Raw genomic sequence first — 27,997 nt, forward strand, 5'->3', positions numbered from 1 at the left:
TTTTTTAATATAAACGTATATATATATATAGTTGTATGGTTTCGTTAGTGTTTAAAAAGTATAGGCTTTCGATATTAAATCATAGGACTACAATCAATATTAACACAAGAATGAAATGGCACACAGTTGAGACAAAGCAATAGAAACTAGAGCTTTGTCACAGACGTGACGAATACCCCGACATGCCGCATTGACACCGAATATTGTGCACGTTGTCTTAACAAAAAAAGCATAGCATGCTCAATTTTAAAAAACAGTAAATTACCCCGTGACCTTGTTTTTGACCCAGCATGGCCCATGTTCAAACTTGACCTACACATCATCTAGATACGACTTCTGACCCAGTGTGAAGATCGGATGAAAACTACTTGAATTAGAGAGCGGACACCATGATGGATGTGTAAAACGTACTAAAAGACTCCGTGACCTAGTTTTTGATCTGGCATGGCCCGTGTTCGAACTTGGCCTTAAGATCATCTAGATACAACTTTTGACCAAGTTTGGTGAAGCTCGGATGAAAACTACTTGAATTAGAGAGCGGATACCATGCTCAATGTTTAAAACGCACTAAGTGACCCCGTGGCCTAGTATTTTTACCCGGCACGACCCATATTCGAACTTGACCTAGACATCATCAAGATACAACATCTGACCAAGTTTGGTGAAGATCGGATGAAACAACTTGAATTAGAGAGCGGGCACTTAATACGGACCGACAGACCGACCGACAAGCTCACTCCAATATACGCCCATAAACTTCGTTTTTGGGGGTATAATTAATTGAGGCAAAAGAACTACAATAACTTATGCAATTGAAACACAATTGAATTTCATATAAATATGCATTAAATTATTAAGTATAGGCGTAAATGTAACAGACTGAACAAGAGGTGTGTTTGTCAGAAAGACAATGCCCCCGATTGCGTCGCTTTAAAGCCATATATTTGACCATTGACCTTGAAGGATGACCTTGACCTTTCACTATTCAAAATGTGCAGCTCCATGAGATACACATGCATGCCAAATATCTAGTTTCTATCTTAAATATTGCAAATGTTATCGCAAAACTTTAGTTTTGGGACAGAATGACAAAGTGACAGAATGACAGACAGACAGGCCAAAAACAATATAACCCCGATCATTCGATCCGGGGCATAACAATCAAACTAGGAATACATTGATTACATAATAAACACATGATGTACAAATGAGGTAGTTACGGTTATATTGTTAAAGAATGAAATTACGGTTATTCAATGATGTATGTACTTTTTAACTGCTACAACATTGTTCAACCTTGTTGTTATCGAAAACCACTTCACTTTGCGCATGAAATATTGCAAAATAATGCGCGATGTATTAATCATAATCGATTTTTATTTGATCTCAATTTTTCAATAGGGCTACGAACAGATATTTGCGAACGTTCCGTAACCAACGAACTACACGACGGGACGAATTTTTACATAAGGGGCATGATTTAAAGAGGCATAATTTGAACAAACGGTTTAGTAGAATACCATTAGCTGATATATTCCATATGTTACACATCTTGGTTTTGACGTTTTAGAGAATAAAATTAAATAATTTTGCTATATTAATATTAAAACATTACGTGACTCATGGGCCGCGGTAAAAACTGACACCCCTCAGGGGCAAGACTTGAACGAGTTTAGTAGAAGACCGCAAGACGATGATATATTTTAAAATTATAAAGCCACGAACCCTGTTGTTTAAGAGATTTTTTAAGTTTTCATTTTAATCGAATTTTATACAAGGTTACGTACATATTAAATGGAACGAAACAATTTGAAACAAGAGGGCCAATATGGCCCTAGTTCGCTCACCTGAGCGGAGTCGCTTCATTCAATCATTACCAAACGTCAAACTTGACCTAGATATTGTCTAGACAAACATCCTGGTCAAGTTTCATCATTATTGAACCAAAACTCTGGTATATAGAGTGTTTTTGTTTTGGTAAGATTTGACCTGGTGACCTTGAGTTGACCTCCCTTACCAAACATCAAACCTTGCTTACAAAAATAAATATTATGACCAAAATTCATAAAATCTGAAACAAAATTGTGACCTCTAGAGTGTTAACAAGGATTTTGTATAATATGATGAAAATTTGGACAATCTAAGAGCAATAATTATGGCATTAATTATGTGATATATATAAAACCAATCTTTTCACCAAGTTTCATGATGATTGGACAAAAAATGTGACTCTTAGAATGTTCACAAGCTTTTTATACTATATAAATATAAGAAAACTGCCCCCCCCCCCTGGCAGCCATGTTATTCAACTGACCGGAACCATTTTCGAACTCAACTCCCATATCAAGGAAAAAATATTCTGACCAAATTTCATGAAAATTGGCCATGTGTTTTCACCAATCTGGATCATTTTCGAACTCGTCTGAGATATGAATAAAACCAATGTTTTGACCAACTTTCATGATGATTGGGCAACAAAAAAATGTGACTTCTAGAGTGTTTACAAGGTTTCTCTATAGCCAAATAAGGAAAACTTCCCCCCCCCTGGCAGCCATGTTATTCAACTGACCGGAACCATTTTCGAACCAAACTCTCATATCAAGGAAACAAATGTTCTGACCAAATTTCATGAACATTGGGCCAAAAATGTGACTTCTAGTGTTCACATGTTTTACACTATATACATATAGAGAAAAATGCCCCGCCCACTGGCGTCCATGTTTTTTCACCGATCTGGACCATTTTCGAACTCGTCCCATATATCCTTAAAACCAATGTTTTGACCAACTTTCATGATGATTGGGCAAAAATTGTGACTTCTAGAGTGTTTACAAGGTTTCTCTATAGCCAAATAAGAAAAACTGCTCCCCCCCCCTGGAAGCCATGTTATTCAACTGACCGGAACCATATTCGAACTCAACTCTCATTTCAAGGACACAAATGTTCCAACCAAATTTCATGAACATTGGGCCAACAATGTGACTTCTAGAGTGTTCACATGTTTTCACTATATACAAATAGAGAAAAATGCCCCGTCCACTGGCGGCCATGCTTTTTCACCGATCTGGACTATTTTCCAACTCGTCCGAGATATCAATAAAACCAATGTTTTGACCAACCTCCATGATGATTGGGCAAAAATTGTGACTTCTAGAGTGTTTACAAGATTTCTCTTTAGCCAAATAAGGAAAACTGCCCCGCCCACTGGCGGCCATGTTTTTCAACGGACCGGAACCACTTTTGAACTCAACCAACATATCATTTAGACAAACATTTTGACAATGTTACATGAAGATTGGGTATGAAATGTGACTTCTACAGTGTTTACAAGTTTTTCTTTTTTTTGACCTAGTGACCTAGTTTTTGACCCGGCACGACCCAGTTTCAAACTCGACCGAGATTTCATTGGGACAAAGCTTCTGACCAAGTTTCATGAATATCGGACAATAAATGTGGCCTCTAGAGTGTTTACGAACAAATGTGGACGGACGGACGGACAGACGACGGACAAAGTCTGGTCACAAAAGCTCACCTGAGCAATCAGGTCAGCTAAAAAAAACACTTTAAATAGAGGTTAACCCGCGAATTACTAATCTGCAGTTTCGTTAAAATCGGTTATTTTCATGAATGTTCTAAATTCAACTAATAATACATAGCATTTCGAAAATCAACATAAAAGAAATCAATTTTTTGTCGACATTAAAAAATAACAATATCATCATATGGTTTAAAACAAAATAATTGTTTAAAATGTCCACCGCATAAAAGTAAGATAATAACACGTATTTCAATGTAGAAACATGCAAACAATTTAACGTTACGAATACGTTTGCATGTTTCGCTGTGGATAATTACATGTGTACCTGCGTTCAATGTTATAATTCATATTTATTAAGCAACAATGCTTTTTTTGTATTAATTGATAATATACGTCCATTTGTAGTATATAATTAAGACAAAGCTGTGTTTAAAAGTGATGTCAAACAACAATACATGTTGACCAGACATGGATGCATCCACGAAATAGACAGATGCATTATGTCCAGTACATTCTAGTGACATCGACTGTCTAGCTAGCGTCACATGTCTGCCGTAAGCCACTTTTAACGACGTCTTCACACGATTATCATGTTTGACAGACAATTTTTGAATTTGCATTAGCATTATAGAGCTTATTTTCAGACACGTTGTACTACGCCAACATTCAACTGTTAGCGTGAGCTTGATTACTAAGGGACACGGCGTGATGTATACACGATAAAGTAACATGTCGGTTAAGATCGCACAGAAGAAGTGTGCACGCACGGTAGTTACAATGGCTACGAGCTAGTGCGGTGTGTGATGCCTGCCACGTTGAGCCATATTACAAAATACCGTAAAACTGACCGGTCCCTTTAATGCTAGTAGAAGGATGACGTTTCTTGGTAACAAATATTGTTTTGTACTTTTCTTTAAGTGCATTGTGGTTTTGTTTCTCATACAGAAATTATGAATCTGTCAAGGTTTGCGCATTTTTGTACAGTCCGGATGGTATCAAGCAGTCTTTCGCACCAGGAATAGTTTCTGAAAATTGGTGGTGTACTTTTCTGAAATAAGATGATATCATGGTTAAGCATACAGTCGAAACTGACCTAACGGCCACCTGAATTTACCGGTCACCTGCAGACAACGGTCAGTCTGGAATCCCCCCGACGAAAAACACTCTATATTACACTTGAATTTAACGGCCACCTGACCATAACGGCCAACGGCCACTATATTCCACTCCGAAAGTCATGTATGACCTGAAATCAACGGTCACGCGTCAGTCGTCTCGAGTCGCGAAAATTAAAAACACAGCACATTATTTGTCCGTCTATTTTGCGTTTAAAGCGTCTGAAAGCGGTCATTGTCTATGATATTATAAAAGCGGCCCGCTGCGAGTAAACAAATTATAAGGTGTTGAGGTTTCTTTTCCGGGGATAATGGTGGGGGTGTCTTCAAAAGAAAATATATCAGAGTTTATGACTTGTTGAAAGTAATTATCGCTAAATTAAATGACCGCTATTTCTTTGAATTAGAACGGTACAATTACACCGTACTATCGGTTTATGACACCGAATCCGCTTTTTAGACTTTTACGGACGTGACGTCAACGGAACGTGACAAGCTTTATTTACTGAATGAATGAGATGCATGAGTAAACAATTATACCAGCGTTGATAAAGTCATTGTTTAATTTAACAATATGAAATTAAATCAATCTAAAAGATATTATTCTCTATTATTCAATGTACACGCGTAAATTAATGCTGTTATTATGCTTTGTTAATGCAATGAGCATTTGTTTTACACTGTATGCAAACGACTGGGTGGGGTAACGACGTAGTAATACAACCAACTGACGAACCTTCTTAAAATTGTGATCCGAATTCAACGGTCACCTGTGGACAAGGGTCACTTTGATCATTTCCCTTGACTGACCGCTGAATTCAGGTTTGACTGTATTTTAATAACTATACAATATTTGTTGTAAGAAATTACAAAGTACTAATGAAACATAACAGGCGTGTCAAATGATAACGTTGATAGTTGTGATAATCATTAATGTCGCGAAAGCGTAAGGCAAATTTTTAATTTATCTACTTGAAACAGTGTGTACATAGCGCATAAATAATTTTATAAATGGGGCTTATGAGAAGTCGTTTTCTAAAATAACAGTGGTCTGGCTATATGAAATACTGTGTCCTTAGTTATCCTCATGAAACATGCAATTGAAATGGACAGCATGTCTTTCAAAGGCAAAGAACTAGTGTTCAGCATAAATACCGACCTCTTCACAGAGTTTTGGCTGGATACAGCATAGCTCGATCAAATTCCTGCCGTTATAACCAACCACGTGATGATAACCCAGCCACGTGGTACAATAATTTTCCCTTTGTTATTTTTTAATTTAGGCCTTTTTTAAATTAACAACCTAAACTTATACACTACTTTTTAAAAATATAAATGAAAATGATTCTACTTTTCATAATATAATACTATACAAAAAATATCTGGAAGGGTTTTCTTGTGATTGCAGAGATTGCATGGGACGACAACTCTGCATGGAGATTTTTATAGAGACAACAGTTGTTAATGTTCCGCATGACCTACTTAATAAAAATACTTATTTCTATTATGGACATGCTGACAGCGTATAACATTAGGCACATATGTATTCAATTCACAATAATACTGTTATGTTAAGAGACACCTATTTATTGAATAATTTTTGTTACATATTTAACAATAATTCCCCAAACACATTACGAAATAAAAGATTAACATACCAACGAAGGTATGGTAAACCCTGGGTTTATCTTTCCACATTATACCAACCACATATATTGGCAAGCCAGCACCCAAAATGGCAAGACCTCTTCCCAGTTTGTATGGTTCTTGATAAATGCTGAGGAAAAGCACCACGATGATCAACAATAATTGTGAAATCGGTATAAACAGCATGGTCTGAAATATAAAAAATTTACAATTGAAAAAAAATCTGGCAAGCAAGTTTAAATCGCATGGACCAATGAAAAGGCATATTATGTTTTAGTAATTTTGATTATATTTTATTACATTCAAATTAATGTCAGGATGCTGTTCACGCTTGTTCAGCCCCATCGTCGGATACCCACGTTCGACCCATTCCTTTAATCTCCATTTATCGACCATGGGATATTACAGCTCGTTTCACCGTTTTAGGATGTGTCAAATCCAGTAATTTCATTGGATCCCTCACGGTTTCATGAGGATATTTTTGACCAATGATACAACTCGTACTATAGAGACTTCGGGTTTGTTGTCAAAATTGCGTCGTCCGTAGAAATGGAATTTCGTCGTGCATGCGTATACTTTGAAATTGAGAATTTAAACGACTTTCAGAGTAAAAGTATCTCTAGTCTCTAACATGGGCGTGATGTCTTTTTAAGCACTCGGACAGGTGGATGGAAAAGCTTGGTGTATCAAATCGCAAGTATCCAGGCGAAGCATTGACACCTCCAAAGCGAAATTCTTTTGTAAACTGCAATTTTGTTGGTCTACTGAAAGGTTACAGTTAATGTCAAAACGGCGTGTATTGCTTATATTGTCCCACGGCTTATGCTGGAGAGTAACGGAATTAATTAGTGGTGGGTATCCGACGATGGTTCAGCCCAAACTATAACACAAATGGGAAGAAATAGTTTTTAAACACCATACTTTTATATTATTTCAAATAAAGACAGATTTCAATATCAATTAAGCAGACATTTCACAATATCCTGTAGTGTATAAATCAGTTCACAAACGTTGTTATAACCTGTATGCTCTGATATAGCAGAGATGGAATAGTGTCAAGATGTTTTAAATAAAACTAGTGAATAAATTACACAATTGCTTAGCAGCCTTACCTTATATGGGCGGGGAATATCTGGTGCTTTCCAGCGTAAATACAGTAGAGTAACGACAACAGACAAGCTCAAAAGAATGGAGAACAGGCTCACGAGTTCGATCATGGTAAACAAGGCACCTGACAACAGCATCACAATTGACCACACTGTCTGAAAATAACAGTGAAATACTCAGAAAAGGATACACTATTATTTGTATTGCCTGTAGGTTGAAGACATACTTAAAAAACAATACATACAAAATCTAAACAAATGATTAAGAAAGCATATACAAAATTGATTGTGATTAGTTTCATTTTAAAGAAACACTGAGAATGACTGCATAATAAATACATAACAAATAAAAAAAAACACATGTTATTGTATTTACTATTGCTATGATTTAGTTGAGTTTAATCTATGCATACACCTCATTACCTGAAAGAATTTTTTTATTAAATACAGAAAATAGGTGTTTGCAAATATTAGTATTGCATTTGTTTGTTATCTCAAAAACTTATTATCTTTTGAAATGACAAAAAAGACACTGCATTTTTTTCTGCTAAAGTCGCTTTTTTGGACAGCAAAAAGTGGATGATATATATTATCTATTAAAATAGCAGAAAACCCGATAAACAGGTTCACATACAAGCAGAAATATAGCAGGCCATGGAGTCATAAACTTAGTGCTAATCATTGAAAACAGCAATGGAGCCTGCCCGTTCCGTGATGCAGCAAACGGAATTCTGAAATATATTTTAATTTGTATTTTACTTCATTAAGTCAGTAAGGACAGATCTAACTTCATTATTTTACTTTATTTAAATTGCATATATGTAGTGCAAAGTGTTAAGACTTAAATGGATTTTTTAAACAAATGTGATGATTTGTTTAAAAATACTTTTCTATTAATTTCTATGATATATAAAGTGATATTAGTCAATGACAGAATTTTCAAACATATAATAATATTCGTTTAAAGCACAGGTGGTGAGCATGTTGCTATGATATTATTTAGTGAAAACATCATTTTGAATGATAAATAATCATATTATAACAATCAACTTTTCCGGAAAAAAAATCACTATCAAATATATATATAAAAGGTATTCAACTCGAAATCACCCGAAAGCAGGTTGCATCGCTTTGAACAGCCATTCCTTTATCAATTTTGCAGCGATTTTCACGATCTTGGTCTTATTCAACACAGAAATGAATTTCATTTCTGGAAATGTACATGTCTTGAAATAGTTTTACAAATGCTGGGTCAACTTTTAAGAAAAAAACACGAAACACAACTCGCGTGACCTACTTAACATCAATCAGACAGGATTCAAGACTGAAATCTTCACGGAGTAAAGGGCATTTTCCCTGCAAAGTTCACGGACCTCCATACCATAATTTAACAAGACTATCGTCAAGCAATATAAGTCCCCTACCGGCTCCACCATTGTCAGAAATTCCAGATATTTTTATATATATATTTGTTGCCATAGCAACCAAATTTTTTTATTTAGGAACAAAATGAAATAACTTGCATAATTTCCATATTGCCATCTATCCATGTTTCAAGTTATTGCAGGATCCAGAAAAACACACCATTTTCAGCAGTATGTCTAGTCTATTTGTTGCCATAGCAACCAGAATTTTTTTACGTCGGAACAAAATGAAATGACATGCATAATGTCCATATTGCCATCTATCCATCTTTCAAGTTTCATGAAAAAATATTAAGAACTTAAAAGTTATCGCAGGATCCAGAAAAACCACCATTTTCAGCAGTATGTCTAGTCTATTTGTTGCCATAGCAACCAGAATTTGTTTACGTCGGAACGAAATGAAATGACGTGCAAAATGTCCATATTGCCATCTATCCATCTTTCAAGTTTCATGAAAAAATATTAAGAACTTCAAAGTTATCGCAGGATCCAGAAAAACCACCATTTTCAGCAGTATGTCTAGTCTATTTGTTGCCATAGCAACCATAATTTTTTACGTCGGAACGAAATGAAATGACGTGCATAATGTCCATATTGCCATTTATCCATGTTTCAAGTTTCGTGAAAAAATATTAAGAACTTTAAAAGAAATCACAGGATCCAGAAAAACCACCATTTTCAGCAGTATTTCTAGTCTATTTGTTGCCATAGCAACCATAATTTTTGACGTCGGAACGAAATGAAATGACGTGCATAATGTCCATATTGCCATCTATCTATGTTTCAAGTTTCATGAAAAAATATTAAGAACTTTCAAAGTAATCACAGGATCCAGAAAAACCACCATTTTCAGCAGTATTTCTAGTCTATTTGTTGCCATAGCAACCATAATTTTTGACGTCGGAACGAAATAAAATGACGTGCATAATGTCCATATTGCCATCTATCCATGTTTCAAGTTTCATGAAAAAATATTTAGAACTTTAAAAGTAATCGCAGGATCTAGAAAAACACACCATTTTCAGCAGTATTTCTAGTCTATTTGTTGCCATAGCAACCATAATTTTTGACGTTGGAACGAAATGAAAGGACGTGCATAATGTCCATATTGCCATCTATCCATGTTCCAAGTTTCATGACAAAATATTAAGAACTTTTAAAGTTATCGCAGGATCCAGAAAAGTGTGACGGCCGGCCGGAGACAAAACCATAAGTCCCCTCCAGTGAAACTGGTAGGGGACTAATAAAACGTATGAAAAAACATTCTTACCGTGCTTGCGGTTGCATTATGCATCTAAACTAACTGTCCAGCGCCGTTTGAAACCTTTGTTTACACACATTTCAACTAACCGACATTTTAAACACACGAGTGATTTCATTGGTTCAATGCGAAGGTGTGTCTATACACCTTAAGATTTCATTCATGAATCCTGTCTGATCGCTGTCAAGGAGGTCATGCGAGTTGTGTATCGTGTTATTTCTTAAAATTTGACCCAGCATTCGTAGAAATATAACAAGATATATATACAGTGTACATTTCCAGAAAGGAAATTCATTTCTGCGTTGAATAAGACCGGGTTCATGAAAATCGCTGCACAATTTATAAAGTTATGGCTGTTCAAAGCGATGCACCCTGTTTTCGGGTGATCTTGAGTTGGATACCTTGTTGTATATATATTTGATAGTGAAAATTATTTTTTTCAGAAAAGTTGATTTTTTGTTATAATATGATTATTTATCATTTAAAATGATGTTTTCACTAACATCATAGCCACAAGCTAACCACCTGTGGTTTAAAGACCATGGATACTTAAATGACAAGATGTACCTTGAATGCCCCAATATTGAACAGTTGAGTACCCCAATCGCTGTCAGAGCAACTAGAATGGAGATCACAGGCTTTAATGGGGGATAGAACCTCTCGAAAAATACCTGAAAATAATAATTGGATGTAAGTACAAAAACAAGAGCACCGCATAACGGGTGCCACGCTCGGCTGCGAAAGCTTGTCAGATTTTTTTTTTTTTTTTAGAGGTCACAGTGACCTTGACCTTTGACCTAGTGACCCAAAAATGGGTGTGGCATGTAGAACTCATCAAGGTGCATCTACATATGAAGATTCCAAGTTGTAGGTATAAGCACTTTGATTTTAGAACCTATGTTAAAGTTTTATATTGGAGTCACAGTGACCTTGACCTTTGACCGAGTGACCCAAAAATGGGTGTGGCATGTAGAAGTCAACAAGGTGCATGTACATATGAAGTTTCAAACTTGTAGTCGGAAGCACTTTGACTTTAGAGCCTATGTTAAAGTTTTATATTAGAGGTCACAGTGACCTTGACCTTTGACCTAGTGACCCAAAAATGGGTGTGGCATGTAGAACTCATCAAGGTGCATCTACATATGAAGATTCAAAGTTGTAGGTATAAGCACTTTGATTTTAGAACCTATGTTAAAGTTTTATATTGGAGTCACAGTGACCTTGACCTTTGACCGAGTGACCCAAAAATGGGTGTGGCATGTAGAAGTCAACAAGGTGCATCTACATATGAAGTTTCAAACTTGTAGTCGGAAGCACTTTGACTTTAGAGCCTATGTTAAAGTTTTATATTAGAGGTCACAGTGACCTTGACCTTTAACCTAGTGACCCAAAAATGGGTGTGGAATGTAGAACTCATCAAGGTGCATCTACATATGATGTTTCAAAGTTGTAGGTGGAAGCACTTTGATTTTAGAGCCAATGTTAAGGTTTTAGCAAGATGCCTACGGCGGACGGGTGACAGCGGACAGCGAGCTGGCTATGACAATACCTCGTGTTTTCTCCTAAAACAGCCGAGCTAATAAGCCTAAGATCGCCGTGGCGTAGTGGATATGGTGTCCGCCTAGCGATCGGGAGGTCACGGGTTCGATCCCCACTGTGAAAGTGTTTCTTAGATCTCCCCTATAGACACCAATAAAACGGACTCAAGAGCGTTTCATATAAGAGCTTAAATAAGATTCCTATCGAGTCTAAATAAATAGGTTTAAAAAATCAAGAGCTGTAAGAGGACAGCACGCTTGACTATTCAAGTGCTTGACAGTATAACGTAAGCCATCATGGGGAAATTGTTCATATTCAATAATTTATTAGACGATGTTTCAAAAATAAAAAAAGGAAAATTCTTCTTGGTTGCGATGGTTGGACGGTATTTCAAACATAAAATAATAAAAATAAATATTTGTGATTTTTAACTGTTTAAAAAAAAATAAATCGGGGGTGAGGGGGGTGGGGGGGGGGGGTATAGTATAGTGTGAGGGTGTGGTGGTCATTTGTGAGATGATCTAAAAAAAAAAAAAAAAAATGTAGGGGGGGGGGGGGATTCGGGGGTGGGGGGTATAGTATAGTGTGAGGGTGTGGTGGTCATTTGTGAGATGATCTTTAAGAATAAAAAAAAAATTAGGGGGGGGAATTCGGGGGTGGGGGCGGGGGGGGGGGGGGACGGGGTGGGGAGTATTTTTGGGGGTGACGGTTGGACCGTATTTCAAACATAAAATAATAAAAATAAATATTTGTGTTTTTTAACCGTTTCAAAAAAAACAATTTCGGGAGGGGGGGTGGGGGGTATAGTATAGTGTGAGGGTGTGGTGGTCATTTGTGAGATGGTCTTAAAAAAAAAAATTTAGGGGGGGGTGATTGCAGGGGGGGAGGGGGGAGGGCACGGGGGATGGTTTGGGTGGAGTCTATAGTGGTATGTCAGGTAAGAGTAGTTTTGTCAAAGTATCAATCAAATCTAATCATAAATAAAGAAGTTATGGCATTTTTAGCAAAATTTAATAATTTAGCCTTGAGAGTCAAGGTCATTCAAAGACCAAGGTAAAATTCAACTTGCCAGGTACAGTAACCTCATGATAGCATGAAAGTATTTGAAGTTTGAAAGCAATAGCCTTGATACTTTAGAAGTAAAGTGGATCAAAACACAAAATTTAACCATATATTCAAAGTTACTAAGTCAAAAAAGGGCAATAATTCCGTAAAATTGACAACCAGAGTTACGTAACTTGTCCTTTAACTGTACCCTTATGATAGTTTGCGAGTGTTCCAAGTATGAAAGCAATATCTATGATAATTTAGGGGTAAAGTGGACCAAAACACAAAACTTAACCAAATTTTCAATTTTCTAAGTATAAAAAGGGCACATAATTCTGTCAAAATGCCAGTCAGAGTTACATTATTTTGCCTGCACAGTCCCCTTATGATAGTTAGTAAGTGTTGCAAGTATGAAAGCAATAGCTTTGATACTTAAGGAATAAAATGGACCTAAACACAAAACTTAACCAAAATTTTCAATTTTTTAAGTATAAAAAGGGCACATAATTCTGTCAAAATGCACGCCAGAGTTATCAAACACTGCCTGACCAGTCCCCTCATGATAGTAAGTAAGTGTACCAAGTTTGAATGCAATAGCATTGATACTTTCTGAGAAAAGTGGACCTAAATGCAAAAGTTAACCGGACGCCGACGCCGACGTGATGACAATAGCTCATTTTAGATGAGCTAAAAATATTAGAGGGGATAGGTTGGGGGGGGGGGGGGAGGGAATCTGGGTAGGGGCGTAGGGTATTGTTTGTGTGGAATCCACTGTGGTATTCAGGTAAGTGTTGTTTTGTCAAAGTAATAATAAAATGTGATCATAAATAAAGAAGTTATGGCAATTTAAGCAAAATGTTTAATTATCTAAGTGTAAAAGGGGCCAGTATTATGTAAACATGCTTGATACAGTTGTCTGCTCTTGTTTATAGGTTGGGGTCATGTTGGTAAAGAAGTACGCAAAATATTAAAGCAATATGTCAAAGGATATAGGAAAGATTTGGGGTAGTACGCAAACTTTAACATTTATCAATAATATGCATATTCTAAGTATAAAAGGGGCAATAATTCTGTGAAAATGCTTGATACAGTTGTCTGCTCTTATTTATAGGTTAGAGTCATGATGGTTAACAAGTATGCAAAATATGAAAGCAATATGTCAAGGGACATTGAAAATAGTTGGGGTAGTACGCAAACTTTAACATTTGCTGCATATTCTAAGTGGAAAAGGGGCCATAATTATGGCAAAATGCTTGATAGAGTTGTCTGCTCTTGTTTATAGGTTGGTAATCAAGTATGCAAAATATGAAAGCAATTAGTCAAGGGACAAAGAAAATATTTGGGGTAGTACGAAAACTTAAACATTTGCACGCTAACGCTAACGCAGACGCTAACGCCGACGCCGGGGTGAGTAGGATAGCTCCACTATATATATTTTATATATAATAGTCAAGCTAAAAAGAAGCCTTTTCAATACAGACATTTTCAAAGGAACATATACAACAGAATAATTTGTGTACAGGAGTGGGTGCCAACTTGATGCCAACCCTGAATGATAGCATGTTTGAAGTTGTGGACAATATATAGCCTTCTTAAGTTACAGAAAAGAGAACAAATATCAAACCCCTGTACATATACACAACTAAATAATACGCTAGCTTAACAATGAACACAAAATAAACAAGAGCTGTCACCATAGGATGACTTATGCCCCCTATAAACGCTTGATAGAAGTTATGAGCTTTTTTCGAAACCGAAATGCAGATTTCGAAACCTAAACGCGGACCCTATAAGTTCAAGGTCAAGGTTACAGGGGTCAAAATTTGTGTGCGTATGGAAAGGCCTTGTCTGTATACACATGCATACCAAATATGAAGGTTATATCTCAAGGGACATAGAGGTCATGAGCATTTTTCAAAACCTAAAGGCAGATTTTGAAACCTAAACGCGGACCCTAACTTCAAGGTCAAGGTCACAGGGGTAAAATGTTGTGTGCGTATGGAAAGGCCTTGTCAATATACACATGCATACCAAATATGAAGGTTACATCTCAAGGGACATAGAAGTTATGAGCATTTTTCGAAACCTAAACGCAGATTTTGAAACCTAAACGCGGACCCTTACTTCAAGGTCAAGGTCACAGGGGTAAAAACTTTTGTGCATTTGGAAAGGCCTTGTCCATATACACATGCATACCAAATATGAAGGTTATATCTCAAGGGATATAGAAGTTACATGTATGAGCATTTTTCGAAACCTAAACGCAAAGTGTGACGGAAAGACGGACAGATAGACAGTCCGATCACTATATGCCACCTTTTCTTTGAAAAGGGTGCATAACAAGAGCTGTCACCATAGGATGACTTATGCCCCCTATAAACGCTTTATAGAAATTATGAGCTTTTTTCGAAACCTAAATGCAGATTTCGAAACCTAAACGCGGACCCGTAGTTCAAGGTCAAGGTCACAGGGGTAAAGATTTTTGTGCGTATGGAAAGACCTTGTCCGTATACACATGCATATCAAATATGAAGGTTATATCTCAAGGGACATAGAAGTTATGAGCATTTTTCGAAACCTAAACGCAAAGTGTGACAGAAAGACGGACGGACCGACAGACGGACAGTCTGATCACTATATGCCTTCTTTTCTTCGAAAGGGGGCATAAAAATGTTTTGATGGGGATTTTGTACCAAATAAATTCAGAGACAATTTCAAGGAAACAATCTCAATGATGTTGATATTATTTCCAGAAAAGGTTAAAAGACTGCAGACTCTGTAAATGGTGTTAACATATTTTATTAAACACATTTTTCACAGAACTTAAAGCCTTAAACATGAATAACAGTTTCAAGAGTAAACACTGGAAAGTGTTGCATTTACAAAAATGTTGATATATTGCATTCTGAAAATGAAAATTAAAAAAAGAGATGCGTCTGTCAATAACACAATGCCCCCTACCGCCGCTTTGATCTTTTTGTTATCATTTGGCAGGTACAGATAATTATTTCCCTTTAAAGCTTATTACTTTCCTTGGATTTGTTTTATTGACCTTTGACCTTGAAGGATGACCTTGACCTTTCTCACTCAAAATGTGCAGCTCCATGATATACACATGCATGCCAAATATCAAGTTGCTATCTGAGGGACATAGAAATTATGAGTATGTTTTGAAAACTAAACGCTTAGTGTGACGGAAAGACGGACAGTTCGATCACTATATGCCCTCCTTTGGGGGCATAAAAAAAGAAAACTTTAAACAAGAGGGCCTGAAAGGCCCAAAGTCGCTCACCTGAGATAACAAAATATTATTGGGACAAATCTTCTGACCAAGTTTCATGAAGATCAGACAGTAAATGTGGCCTCTAGAGTGTAAACAAGATTTTACTATAGACATATAAGGAAAAATGCCCTGCCCTTTAGAAGCCATTTTTTTCAAGCGAACATAATTATTTTCGAACTCATCCAAGATATCATTGAGATCAATCTTCTGACCAAATTTCATCAAGATTGGACAATAAATGTGGCCTCTAGAGTGTTAACAAGGTGTTACTATAGCAATATATAGCCATATAAGGAAAAATGCCCCACCCCTGGTAGCCATGTTTTTAAAGCCACCAAAACTATTTTTGAACTCATCCAAGATATCATTGGCACAAATCTTCTGACCAAGTTTCATGATGATCCGAAAATAAATGTGACCTCTAGAGTGTTAACAAGGTTTTACTATAGCCATATAAGGAAAATAGCCCCGCCCCAGTGGTGGCCATGTTTTTCAACCAAACGGCATCATTTTTTAAACTTGTCCAAAATATTATTGGGATGAATATTCTGACCAAGTTTCATGAAGATCGGACAAAAAAATGTGGCCTCTAGATTGTTAACAAGATTTTCCTATATCCTTATAAAGCCATATAGGGAAAAGTGCCCCGCCCCTTGGCGGCCATGTTTTTCAAGCAAACGTAACCATTTTCGAACTCATCCAAGCTATCATTAAGACAAATCTTCTGACAATATTTCATCAAGATTGGACAATAAATGTGGCCTCTAGAGTGCTAACAAGGTTTTACTATAGCCATATTAGGAAAAATGCCACGCCCCCTGGCGGCCATGTTTTTCAACCAACCAGCATCATTTTCGAACTCGTCCAAGATATTATTGGGATGAATCTTCTGACCAAGTTTTATGAAGATCAGACAATAAATGTGGCCTCTAGAGTGTTAACAAGATTTTACTATAGCCATATAAGGAAAAATGCCCCACCCCTTGGCAGCCATGTTTTTTAAGCAAACGTAACCATTTTCTAACTCATCCAAGATATCATTAAAACCAATGTTCTGACCAAATTTCATGACGATTGGACAATAAATGTGGCCTCTAGAGTTAACAAGGCAAATGTTGATGCCGCACAACGGACGACGGACAAAAAGCGATCACAAAAGCTCACCATGAGCACGTTGTGCTCAGGTGAGCTAAAAATTCACTGTACTAGTTCTTTCGTATTGCATATGTTGTGATAATCTTAAATGTTCAGATAAGAATCTTTATATCTAGAGAATTGAAGTCTATATATTAAGTTTGAAATAGTTTAAGACAATGTTAATGCAAAAAAAAGATGTATTCGCCATAAATGAAAATAAGTTTTTAATTAACTTCTATTGCTTTATTTTTTAAAGGCTGTACTCACCAAAGCGACAGTGGTAGACTGCATGATTTCTGATTTACTGAGGACAACATAATAAGCCAGATTTGCCAGCGTGAATTCGGCAATAATAATCGAGAGACTCCAGTATACAGCTCGTGGCAAATCTCTGGAACACATTTAACACATTCATGACACTTTGTCTGTATTGAGACCTGTCCTACCATTTGAAAATATTGAAAGTGTCCTACTAATTTATTTTATTATCAACATTAACTGCAACAAAATAACCAATCAGCCTAACTACTTTTCAGTTGTATTTTGAGATTGTTGAGAACATTTCTATCAAGACAATTGATTATATTTTTATTCACATCTCATCCTATAACTGACCATGAGTCACATGAAGGAAACATAATTTTGCATTAACAATTATATTTGTCTATAAAGCATTAATTAGAACCTACTATGTTAACAGTAACATGACATTGGTTTCCCAAATGCACAACCGGTAGGGTTTCGGAGATCAATGCAGATACTTGACGAACATGCAAAGTTACATCAAAGTATTTTTGGTGGAATACATAAGACATAATCATGTCGGGTGGCTTTTCACAAGCCAATGGACATATAGAATCAATATTAAAGCTTTATTGAAATATCTTAAAAGTGTCGGAGACAGAATGTTAATGATTTTCAGAGACAGTATTATCATAGATAATACAATAGTTTCCAAACCTGCCGGGGTCTTTGACCTCTTCCAAAAGGTTGGTAACAATCTGCCTTAAAACAAAGAGGTATATCAATTATTGTGACGTTGCCAACACAAAAATGCATGAAGCAAAGGTATTGTCACTAACTTGTCAGTAATACATATATTAGCAAAAAATCAACTATATTGCATATTGTCAGGTAAAACATGTTTCATATGAAATGATTAGTCACCTGGTAATGCAAAGATGTTATTGTTGTCATTTACTTACTATTATTGCTTTTTCTAGTCTAGATTCATGTCCTAGCATTACCTGCAAAGTCTATTTTAAGCTCCAAATTGCCAGAGTACAAGTATGAAAACAAACCTTTTTGATACATTGAACTTATTCAATAAATTCTGTATTCTATAATACATGTACTTTTAAATATTTTCAATATAGTTGCGACCCTTTTCAAGCTTTACACATCACTCAACATTACTGTTTTTACATGTTTATAATACCAAAGTGATTTAATTGTGAGGTTATTTTCAGCTCTGACATTAACCATAATGACTATACAGGGAAAGCATTATTAAACAAGACTATTGCCAAGCAAATATATGTCCCCTACCGGCTCCACCATTGTCAGAATTTTTTTCTTTTTTTATATTTGTTGCCATAGCAACCAGAATTTTTGACATAGAAACAAAATGAAGTGACGTGCATAATGTCCATATTGCCATCTATATGTGTTTCAAGTTTCATGAAAAAATATGAAGAACTTTTAAAGTTATCGCAGGATCCAGATAAAACACCATTTTCAGCAGTATTTCCAGTCTATTTGTTGCCATAGCAACCATAATTCTTGACGTAGGAACAAAACGAAATGACATGCATAATGTCCATATTGCCATCTATCCATGTTTCAAGTTTCATACAAAAAATATTAAGAACTTTTAAAGTTATCGCTGGATCCAGAAAAGTGTGACAGACACACAGAGCGAAAACCATAAGTCCCCTCCGCTTTGACCGGTTGGGGACTAATTAATCTAATGAGACATACGCACTCAATTTTCATATTCATATCTTTAAGATATTCTGTGAAAAATTTGTAAAATATTTGCAATTTACATTCATGAATATTTATCATATCATTTTATGACAGGTTATGCAGAAATTCATGCACTAGTAAATAAGTTAATAAAAAGTTGTACCATCCACCATATGTGAAGACTGAGAAGAACAAGGACATTGCAACAGTAAATGGTTTTGTTTCTGTTCCTTCCCAGGGCTCAGATAAGTTGGCACTGCCATCTGAAATACAACCGGTATACCAGACTGCAGTAACACAATCATATGGACATAATAAAATTAAGTCAGATAATTAAACTATATCAAGTTTCTTTTTATTTATATGGACAATCATGAAATGATGTAGATTATAAGCTATTCTTTGTGCTCACTATAAGTCCAATAGGGGCTAGTGAAATGTTAATCAAGCTCCTAGATAGTGATCATTTATATTGTCAGGCTATTTAATTTTTTTATCAACTTTTTTCTATAACAATTAGGGTTAGATTTTTAACAAGCCGCTGTTTGTAAAACATGCATGCCCCCCCCCCCCATATGGGCTGTCAGTTGTAGTGGCAGCCAATGTGTGAATACAGTTTTTGTCACTGTGACCTTGACCTTTGACCTAGTGACCTGAAAGTCAATAAGGGGTCATCTGCCAGTCATGAACAATATACCTATGACGTTTCATGATCCTAGGCCTAAGCATTCTTGAGTTATCATCCGGAAACAATCTGGTGGAAGGGCGGACCGACCGACGGACCGACATGAGCAAAACAATATACCCCCTCTTCTTCGAAGGGGGGCATAAATAAATTACCATTAAGCATTGGTAATTGTGGATTTTTTGTTAATTATTACTATTATAGCATTATAATAATTAATAGGGATGGCATCGAATACATATATCGGTATTTGAATGTTCGCAAATCCAATCAATTCAATATTCGAATATTCGCATAAAAAGGCTGGATTGATTGAACTTCTTCTACTCTGATTCTAATCCAGTTGGGATATAAAATATGAATTGACACAGAAATATAATCGATTATACAATTTTTGGGTTAAGAAATAGATAGAAAATGTAGCTTAATTGTAAAAACAAACTTTGAAAAAGCCTATTTAAGTTATGTCCGTTTGCTGAATACGAGGCTGTTTATTAATGTTGTTATCGAATAATTGTATCGCTACCGACTAATACTATGACCGATACTGTTATCGGGCACAAGTAGAAGGAAAATCATCATGTCATAAAATTTCATTTTTATTTGAAATTTTAAAGTCACAATAGCATCACAATAGCATGAATGTTAATATAAAGAAACATATCAATAAAGCATGCAAAAACACCAAATATTTAGAAACAAATGTAAAGAAAAACATCATGTCATAGAAATTTATTTTTATTTGAAATTGTAAAATAACAATATCATAAACGTTCATAAAAAAAACATATCAATAAGTCGTGCAAAGTACATCCCAAAGCCTTTTGGTGGTGACAGCGCCATTTTATGTTCGGGCCCTTTCTTATAGCGTGTATTGCGCAATTTGAGTAATTCACACATTTAAATGGCTGTTCATATACTGTGATCACAGAAACTTAATTATTATTCGCCAGTCAACTGAAGCCGTTAATTGGCACCCATTGACAAACAACAGTTTGGGGCCTTTCTTAGAGTGTTATATTGAATTGCGCCATAAACGCTGATACGGTCCGCGTTATCAGTTTGACACGAAGAACGTCACATGAAACATGTTAATCCTAAATGATTTCCGGTGCCAAGTAAGCGGCTCGCAGGACATTAAATATTATGGCAAATAAGTTAAAACAAGAGCACCGTCTTGCGGGTGCAGACCGCTCATCTATTTTCTTTTTAAAGGTGAAGGGACTATCATTTTCAATCACAAAGGAGGGAGGGGTGGATAGAAGAGGGGTGCATTGTGTGGGGGTGTGGACATTTATTACATTATCTTCCAAAAATGCGAAAAAAAAGGAAAAAAAAATCAGGGAGGGGGGTGGTGGTGGGGGGGGGTGGGGGGGGGTGGGGGATTCTTTGGTGCGATGGTTGGACGGTATTTCAAACATAAAATAATAAAAATAAATATTTGTGTTTTGTAACCGTTTCAAAAAACATAAATTGGGGGGGGGGGGGTGAGGTGGGGGGGGGTATAGTGTGAGGGTGTGGCGGTAATTTGTGAGATGATCTTAAAAAAAAAAAAAAAAAAAAAAATTTGGGGGGGGGGGGGATTCGGGTGGGGGGTGGGGGGAGGGGGGGTGTTTCTTGGGTGCGATGGTTGGATGGTATTTCAAACATAAAATAATCAAAATAAATAGTTTAGTTTTTTAACCGTTAAAAAAAAATGGGGGGGTAGGGGGGGGCACGGGCGATGGTTTGGGTGGAGTCTATTATGGTATGTCAGGTAAGAGTAGTTTTGTCAAAGTATCAATCAAATCTAATCATAAACAAAGAAGTTATGGCAATTTTAGCAAAATTTAATAATTTGACCTTGAGAGTCAAGGTCATTCAAAGGTCAAGGTAAAATTCAACTTGCCAGGTACAGTAACCTCATGATAGCATGAAAGTATTTGAAGTTTGAAAGCAATAGCCTTGATACTTAAGAAGTAAAGTGGATCGAAACACAAAATTTAACCATATATTCAAAGTTACTAAGTCAAAAAAGGGCCATAATTCCGTAAAAATGACATCCAGAGTTATGCAACTTGTCCTTTTACTGTACCCTTATGATAGTTTGCGAGTGTTCCAAGTATGAAAGCAATATCTATAATACTTTAGGGGTAAAGTGGACCAAAACACAAAACTTAACCAAACTTTCAATTTTCTAAGTATAAAGGGCCCATAATTCCGTCCAAATGCCAGTCAGAGTTACATAACTTTGCCTGCACAGTCCCCTTACAATAGTTAATAATGGTTGCAAGTATGAAAGCAATAGCTTTGATACTGTAGGAATAAAGTGGACCTAAACACAAAACATCACCAAATTTTCAATTTTCTAAGTATAAAAAGGGCACATAATTCTGTCAAAATGCCAGTCAGAGTTACATTACTTTGCCTGCACAGGCCCATTATGATAGTTAGTAAGTGTTTCAAGTATGAAAGCAATAGCTTTGATACTTAAGGAAAAAAATGGACCTAAACACAAAACTTAACCAAAATTTTCAATTTTTTAAGTATAAAAAGGGCATATAATTCTGTCAAAATGCATGCCAGAGTTATCTAACTTTGCCTGCCCAGTCCCCTCATGATAGTAAGTAAGTGTACCAAGTTTGAATGCAATAGCATTGATACTTTCTGAAAAAAGTGGACCTAAACGCAAAACTTAACCAAAATTTTCAATTTTCTAAGTATAAAAAGGGCACATAATTCAGTCAAAATGCACGCCAGAGTTATCTAAATTTGCCTGTCCAGTCCCCTCATGATAGTAAGTAAGTGTACCAAGTTTGAATGCAATAGCATTGATACTTTCTGAGAAAAGTGGACCTAAACGCAAAACTTAACCGGACGCCGACGCCGACGCAGACGCCGACGCCAAGGTGATGACAATAGCTCATAATTTTTTTTCAAAAAATAGATGAGCTAAAAATGAGTTAATGAGAATATCAATTCTGTGATTCACATACTGACCATTCAATCGAATATTCGAATAATTTTGCCATCCCTATTAATTAATATAATGTCAAATACCCTGAATGGCAAAATACAATTCATTTCTTCCAAAGAATCCAGCTCAGAATGCCTCATTTACAAACTAAATAAATTTTTGATAGCAGCAAATTTAGTGGGTGGTAGAAACAAAGATTACTGACTTTAGGACTCGTGAATAGGTTGTATTTCTTGAATTTAATATAATTTGATTGATTTGGTTAGTAGACAGGGCTTTTTTCTTGATTTGGGGAAAGGGCCTGGCCTTCAATTTTGGAGAAAAGATTCTAGACAAAACTGAGGAAAAAAAATACATAAGTATGCTTACAATTTGGGGGAAATTTGCATCATTTTTAATAAATGCTCTGTGTGGAATGGGCCTTTCTCTTTGGGGAAAGCACCTTTATAAGGCTATTGCTGAAGAAAAAAAGCCCTTGCAGATCATATTATTTTCATGTATAAACAAAATATATATTATAATAGAAGTTGTTACCTTGTAAAAGGCTTATTGCTCCGCATATTATGATCAACAGCAGAGCCAGCAACTTTGTAAATGTTAAGACACTTTGGACTTTAGTGACAAACTTGACATACACACAGTTGACTGCAACAAATGTTACTGCAACAGAAAAGCAGAAAAAAGAACTTTGAGTAACATAAGTAACATACGAAAAATATCATATTAATTAATACACATAAAGTTCCAAGTATTTTGCATTTCTATGGCAGACTTGATGCATTATACATGAACCAATTTATTTGATAAGTTTGAAAACAACTTTAAACAAGAGATGCGTTTGTCAGAAACACAATGCCCCCTATTGCGCCGCTTTGAAGCCATAAATTTGACCTTTGACCTTAAAGGATGACCTTGACCTTTCACCACTCAAAATTTGCAGCTCCATGAGATACACATGCATGTTGCTATCTTCAATATTGCAAAAGTTATGAAGAAGGTTAAAGTTTTGGTTAAAGTTTTTTAATTTGTTTTTTTGACCATTGACCTTGAAGGATGACCTTGACCTTTCACCACTCAAAATGTGCAGCTCCATGAGATACACATGCACGCCACATATCAAGTTGCTATCTTGAATATTGCAAAAGTTATGACCAAGGTTAAAGTTTTGGTTAAAGTTTTGGGACACACACATACAATGACAGACAGGCCCAAAACAATATACTCCCGATCTTTCGATCCAGGGGCATAACAATTATTTTGTTGGTTTGTTTAAAAACCATCTAAAGAAACATACATTTTAATACTTATGAATAGCACATCAACCATTATCCCACTTGTAATAGCAAACTGATTTATTTAGGTTAAACACACTTTAAAGAATGGCAATAAACATGCTTTCTTAAGATTACAGTGCCTGTTAAATGTTTGATAAACAAACCCCTTTCATCTTTAAATTCTCAGTAGAGTTAGATCTGACAGGCCAAATAAGGCCTGGTCGAGTAAGTTGTTTGGAATGAGTTAACATGATACCATTGCAAAAATGCCTTATTAGTTGAAAGTTATTTATAATTAATCATGGTCATTGAAATAAATGTACTTGGTAAGAATTACAACATTAATTTGTGGATAAGTTCTGATGCAATACAAGTACAATTAAGTGCATATTTGTCATAATTGTGTATCAGTGTTTGGAAACTGTTTAAAATTATATAATTCCTACATTAATTTCATAATATAATATATTTATTATTTAATACAGCAGTAAAACTTTCAAAAATTATGTTATTTCTTCTTTTAACTACACAAAAACTTGCTGCGCCAAAACTGATTACAGACATTTTTTGGTTTGACTAATCAAAATTCTAGACCAGTGATTAAAACTCATTGAAATTCCTGCATCAATGTTTTTTTGGCCAATGCTGTAGTTTTCTTCAAAGAAAATGACCATTTTGTACAAATTTGATTTTGCAACTCATATAGTGACAGTTTAAAAAAGTTCGCAACTAAAATTGTCACATTTAAACAAGTTCTGGACTCACATTTTCACAATTTTGAACAGTTTGCTACAAATTTTATGAGAATTTGAACAGTTTGTGACACATTTTTAAAAACAAAATGTGGAAAAAGGTATACGGACCATACGGACCATACGGCCCAGACTATATGGCCCAGATTTGCGGACTATACAGCCCAGATTTGCGAACCATACGGCCCAGGTTTGCGGACTATACGGCCCAGATTTGCAAACCATACGGACCATATGTCTTCACGCCATGTAGATTATTTTAATACACAAAATATACTACACTTCTTAGTATGCTGTGATACTGTTCATCTGTTAAAACTAACAAACAGGTAATGAAACGTTTGTGTTCATGATTATTTCTATCAAGTTATTTTATTCTCAGATTTGTAACTCATTTTAATTGTGTCATCAATTATTAATTTAAACAGTGGATAAAATGCATTCATGGATAAAATACCTTTTTATAAAATTGGACATTAATACTTTCTAAGATTAACAGATGCAGCTTGGTGAGTTAATTAAAATTTCTTACATCACTTAAATATTTTACAAAAATACACGTGTTTTTATCTTTAAAAATAAATGCTAACAACACATGTTTTATCAATGTATCTTTATTAAACACGTTTTTATACCTATTTAATACATGTTATTAAAGTTTAGCAGTCAAATGAATATTTTAAAATGTCAATAGGGGTACAACACTCGCATTATTGACTCGTATGTTTGCATATCGAATACGCCCTATTTATGACACTTAGTGATTGGTGATTACCTATTGGTGAGAATATACCATAATTGATTGACAATTGATTAACATGTCTGTAATAACCAATTATAGGTAAAGTGCGACAATCGTTTTTATTGTAGACAACATCGTCATATGCTTGCATCTCGAGTACGCCCATTTATGACACATATTATTTGATGTAAATAATTTCACTAATTGATAATTGATGTGTCATTAAAGCCTCTATAACGCTCAAATTCAACGAAAATTTCGTAAAGTATTTCGTAAAATAAGTTAATACCTAAACAATCAGTGTTCCTTATAGCAATAGCCACAGTTCCAAAAGGAACACTGATATTTAATTGTTTAAATTTGTTTTACGAAATATTGAACAAAATGTTTGTTGATTTTGAGTAGTATTGGGGCTTACGATGAAACAGTAGAACTATTGCCGTTTATGGCCACATCATTTTTATATTTATATAAGTATTTTGTCATCAATGTCATTACTTTATTGATAAAATATTGAAAGAAGTAGAAAACGAAATGAATATTAATTCAGACATGTTCCGTATGGTCCGCAAATCTGGGCCGTATAGTTCGCTAATCTGGGCCGTATAGTCCGCTAATTTTGGCCCTATAGTCTGGTCCGTAAGGTCTGCAAATGTTCAAATTTAAACCAGTATGTTGTCATTAATGTTATTACAGCAACTTTTAATATTTTATTAAATTTATTGATACCATATTGCAGATGTGGAGCACAAAATAAGTATTAATATAGACGTGGTCCGTACCGTCCGCAAATTGGGGCCGTATAGTCCGCAAATGTTCAAATTTAAACATGTATGTTGTCATTAATATTATTAATATTATTTCAGCTACTTTTAATCAATTTATCAACACAATATTGAAGGCGTGGAACATGAAAAGAATACGGGTATTCATTCTGACATGTTCCGTAGGGTCAAAAGTAGTCATTAATGTCATTACATCAACTTTAATATTATATTAAATGTATTAATACAATATAAGGGTAAAGGAAATGGAACACGTAATGAATACTAATTCACACATGTTTTGTATGGTCCGCAAATCTGGGCCGTATAGTCCGCAAATATGTGCCATATGGTCCGCTAATCTGGGCTGTATAGTCCGCTAATCTGTGCCTTATGGTCTGGGCCGTATGGTCCATGGTCCGTATAGTCTCTAATTCGTGGAAAAAACCTGCTGGCTAATAAGCTAGGCAGTGGCTAGTAGTACAGCCCCATACGGGTAGACACAAGGCTACCCGTACGGCCCTGTACTGGTAGACACGAGGCTATTCTTGTTTTCATTCAATAAACAACTAACCAAGGATCCATATGGCAAATAGACGAACAGCTGAATCATTGGGTTCACAGTCCATATAGAATGGCTTCAACACATAAATAGAGGCACTATATGCACAAAATGCCCAGTACGGCCCACTTATTAAGGACATATAGCCCCATCCAATAAGAAATCCTGGCAAAGGTCCAAAAACGTTTAGAATGTATGCGTATGCACCCCCGCTTTTGGGGAACATTATCCCCAGTTCAGTGAAGCAAAGAGCAAGGAACAAGTTCATTATGCCACCAAATACCCATAGTATCAAAGATAGTCCGATAGAGCCAGTATATTTTAGGATAGCAGTTGGTGCGACGAAAACAGAGACATGTCCGGTTACTGAGCACATTAATGACACACAGTGAAAAAGCGAAATAGAACGCTTAAGTTCCAATTTTTGCTGCTCAACAACAATCCCTGGAGATATCGTTCGTGTTGGTTCCATTTTAGCTCATAAAAATAGCTGAGTTCGAAAAATCGAAACAAACAAATATTAACTTTTAATGTTTAAACATTCCGGTAGTCGCTTAAACGCTTGTCTATCGTCTAGGTGATAGGGTGATTACATGACACTAAATGTGCACATTTTCTTATTTCGCTACACGAGCATCAGGAGAAAAACGTTAATATAGCCTTTAATTCCTTTATTTATTGCAAAAACTTTTCACGAAACACTGTGACGTAACATATATTTTTCACACACGTCATTCTAAACACAAAAACACACATAACAAAGAACGAAATTGGGGTCATCGCATTGGAGCAGTACATGAAATGCATACGACACGGAGGGAATTAAATGTTGTGCGTCATACTAAACTAACAAGTAGACAGCAACGGAGGCTTGTGTTAGGAACACTTGTCTCATAATTTTTATAGATAACTATTGTTAAAATGCGCGATTATTTCTCAATGTCTGTTTAAGTTGAAAATATAATATCATTTCTGTTTTCTCGACTGTTAAATGAATTATTTTTCATCGCGAATGTTTATTTGATATAATTTAAAACTACCAAAAAGATATAAAATATTTTTGAACATTTGTATGTTGCGATAGCCGTTTGACACCTGCTCCGAAAACAAGATAATTTATTGATTCTTATTTTTTTAAACGCGTCATTTCGTTGTTCTACGCTCTCACCGTAAAAAAATCAAAAAGGGTCAATATAG

General features: G+C 35.6%; 1 protein-coding gene across 1 annotated transcript; it reads right to left on the reverse strand.

Annotated features, from left to right (window-relative positions):
• On the reverse strand, positions 1–27,354 carry LOC127877257 (large neutral amino acids transporter small subunit 2-like). Its single transcript, XM_052422937.1, has 10 exons — positions 26,813–27,354; positions 23,241–23,366; positions 19,229–19,328; positions 18,058–18,102; positions 17,365–17,488; positions 10,659–10,762; positions 8,041–8,137; positions 7,413–7,562; positions 6,312–6,489; positions 1–4,586 (listed from the first exon to the last, which is right to left on the reverse strand). The coding sequence occupies exons 1-10, from the start codon at positions 27,270–27,272 to the stop codon at positions 4,534–4,536; spliced, it is 1,437 nt and encodes a 478-aa protein (XP_052278897.1). The 5' UTR covers positions 27,273–27,354; the 3' UTR covers positions 1–4,533.
• Positions 27,355–27,997: the final 643 nt, after the last annotated feature.

This window comes from Dreissena polymorpha, chromosome 4 (genome assembly GCF_020536995.1).
Source record: "Dreissena polymorpha isolate Duluth1 chromosome 4, UMN_Dpol_1.0, whole genome shotgun sequence".
Taxonomy (NCBI): Eukaryota; Metazoa; Mollusca; class Bivalvia; order Myida; family Dreissenidae; genus Dreissena; species Dreissena polymorpha.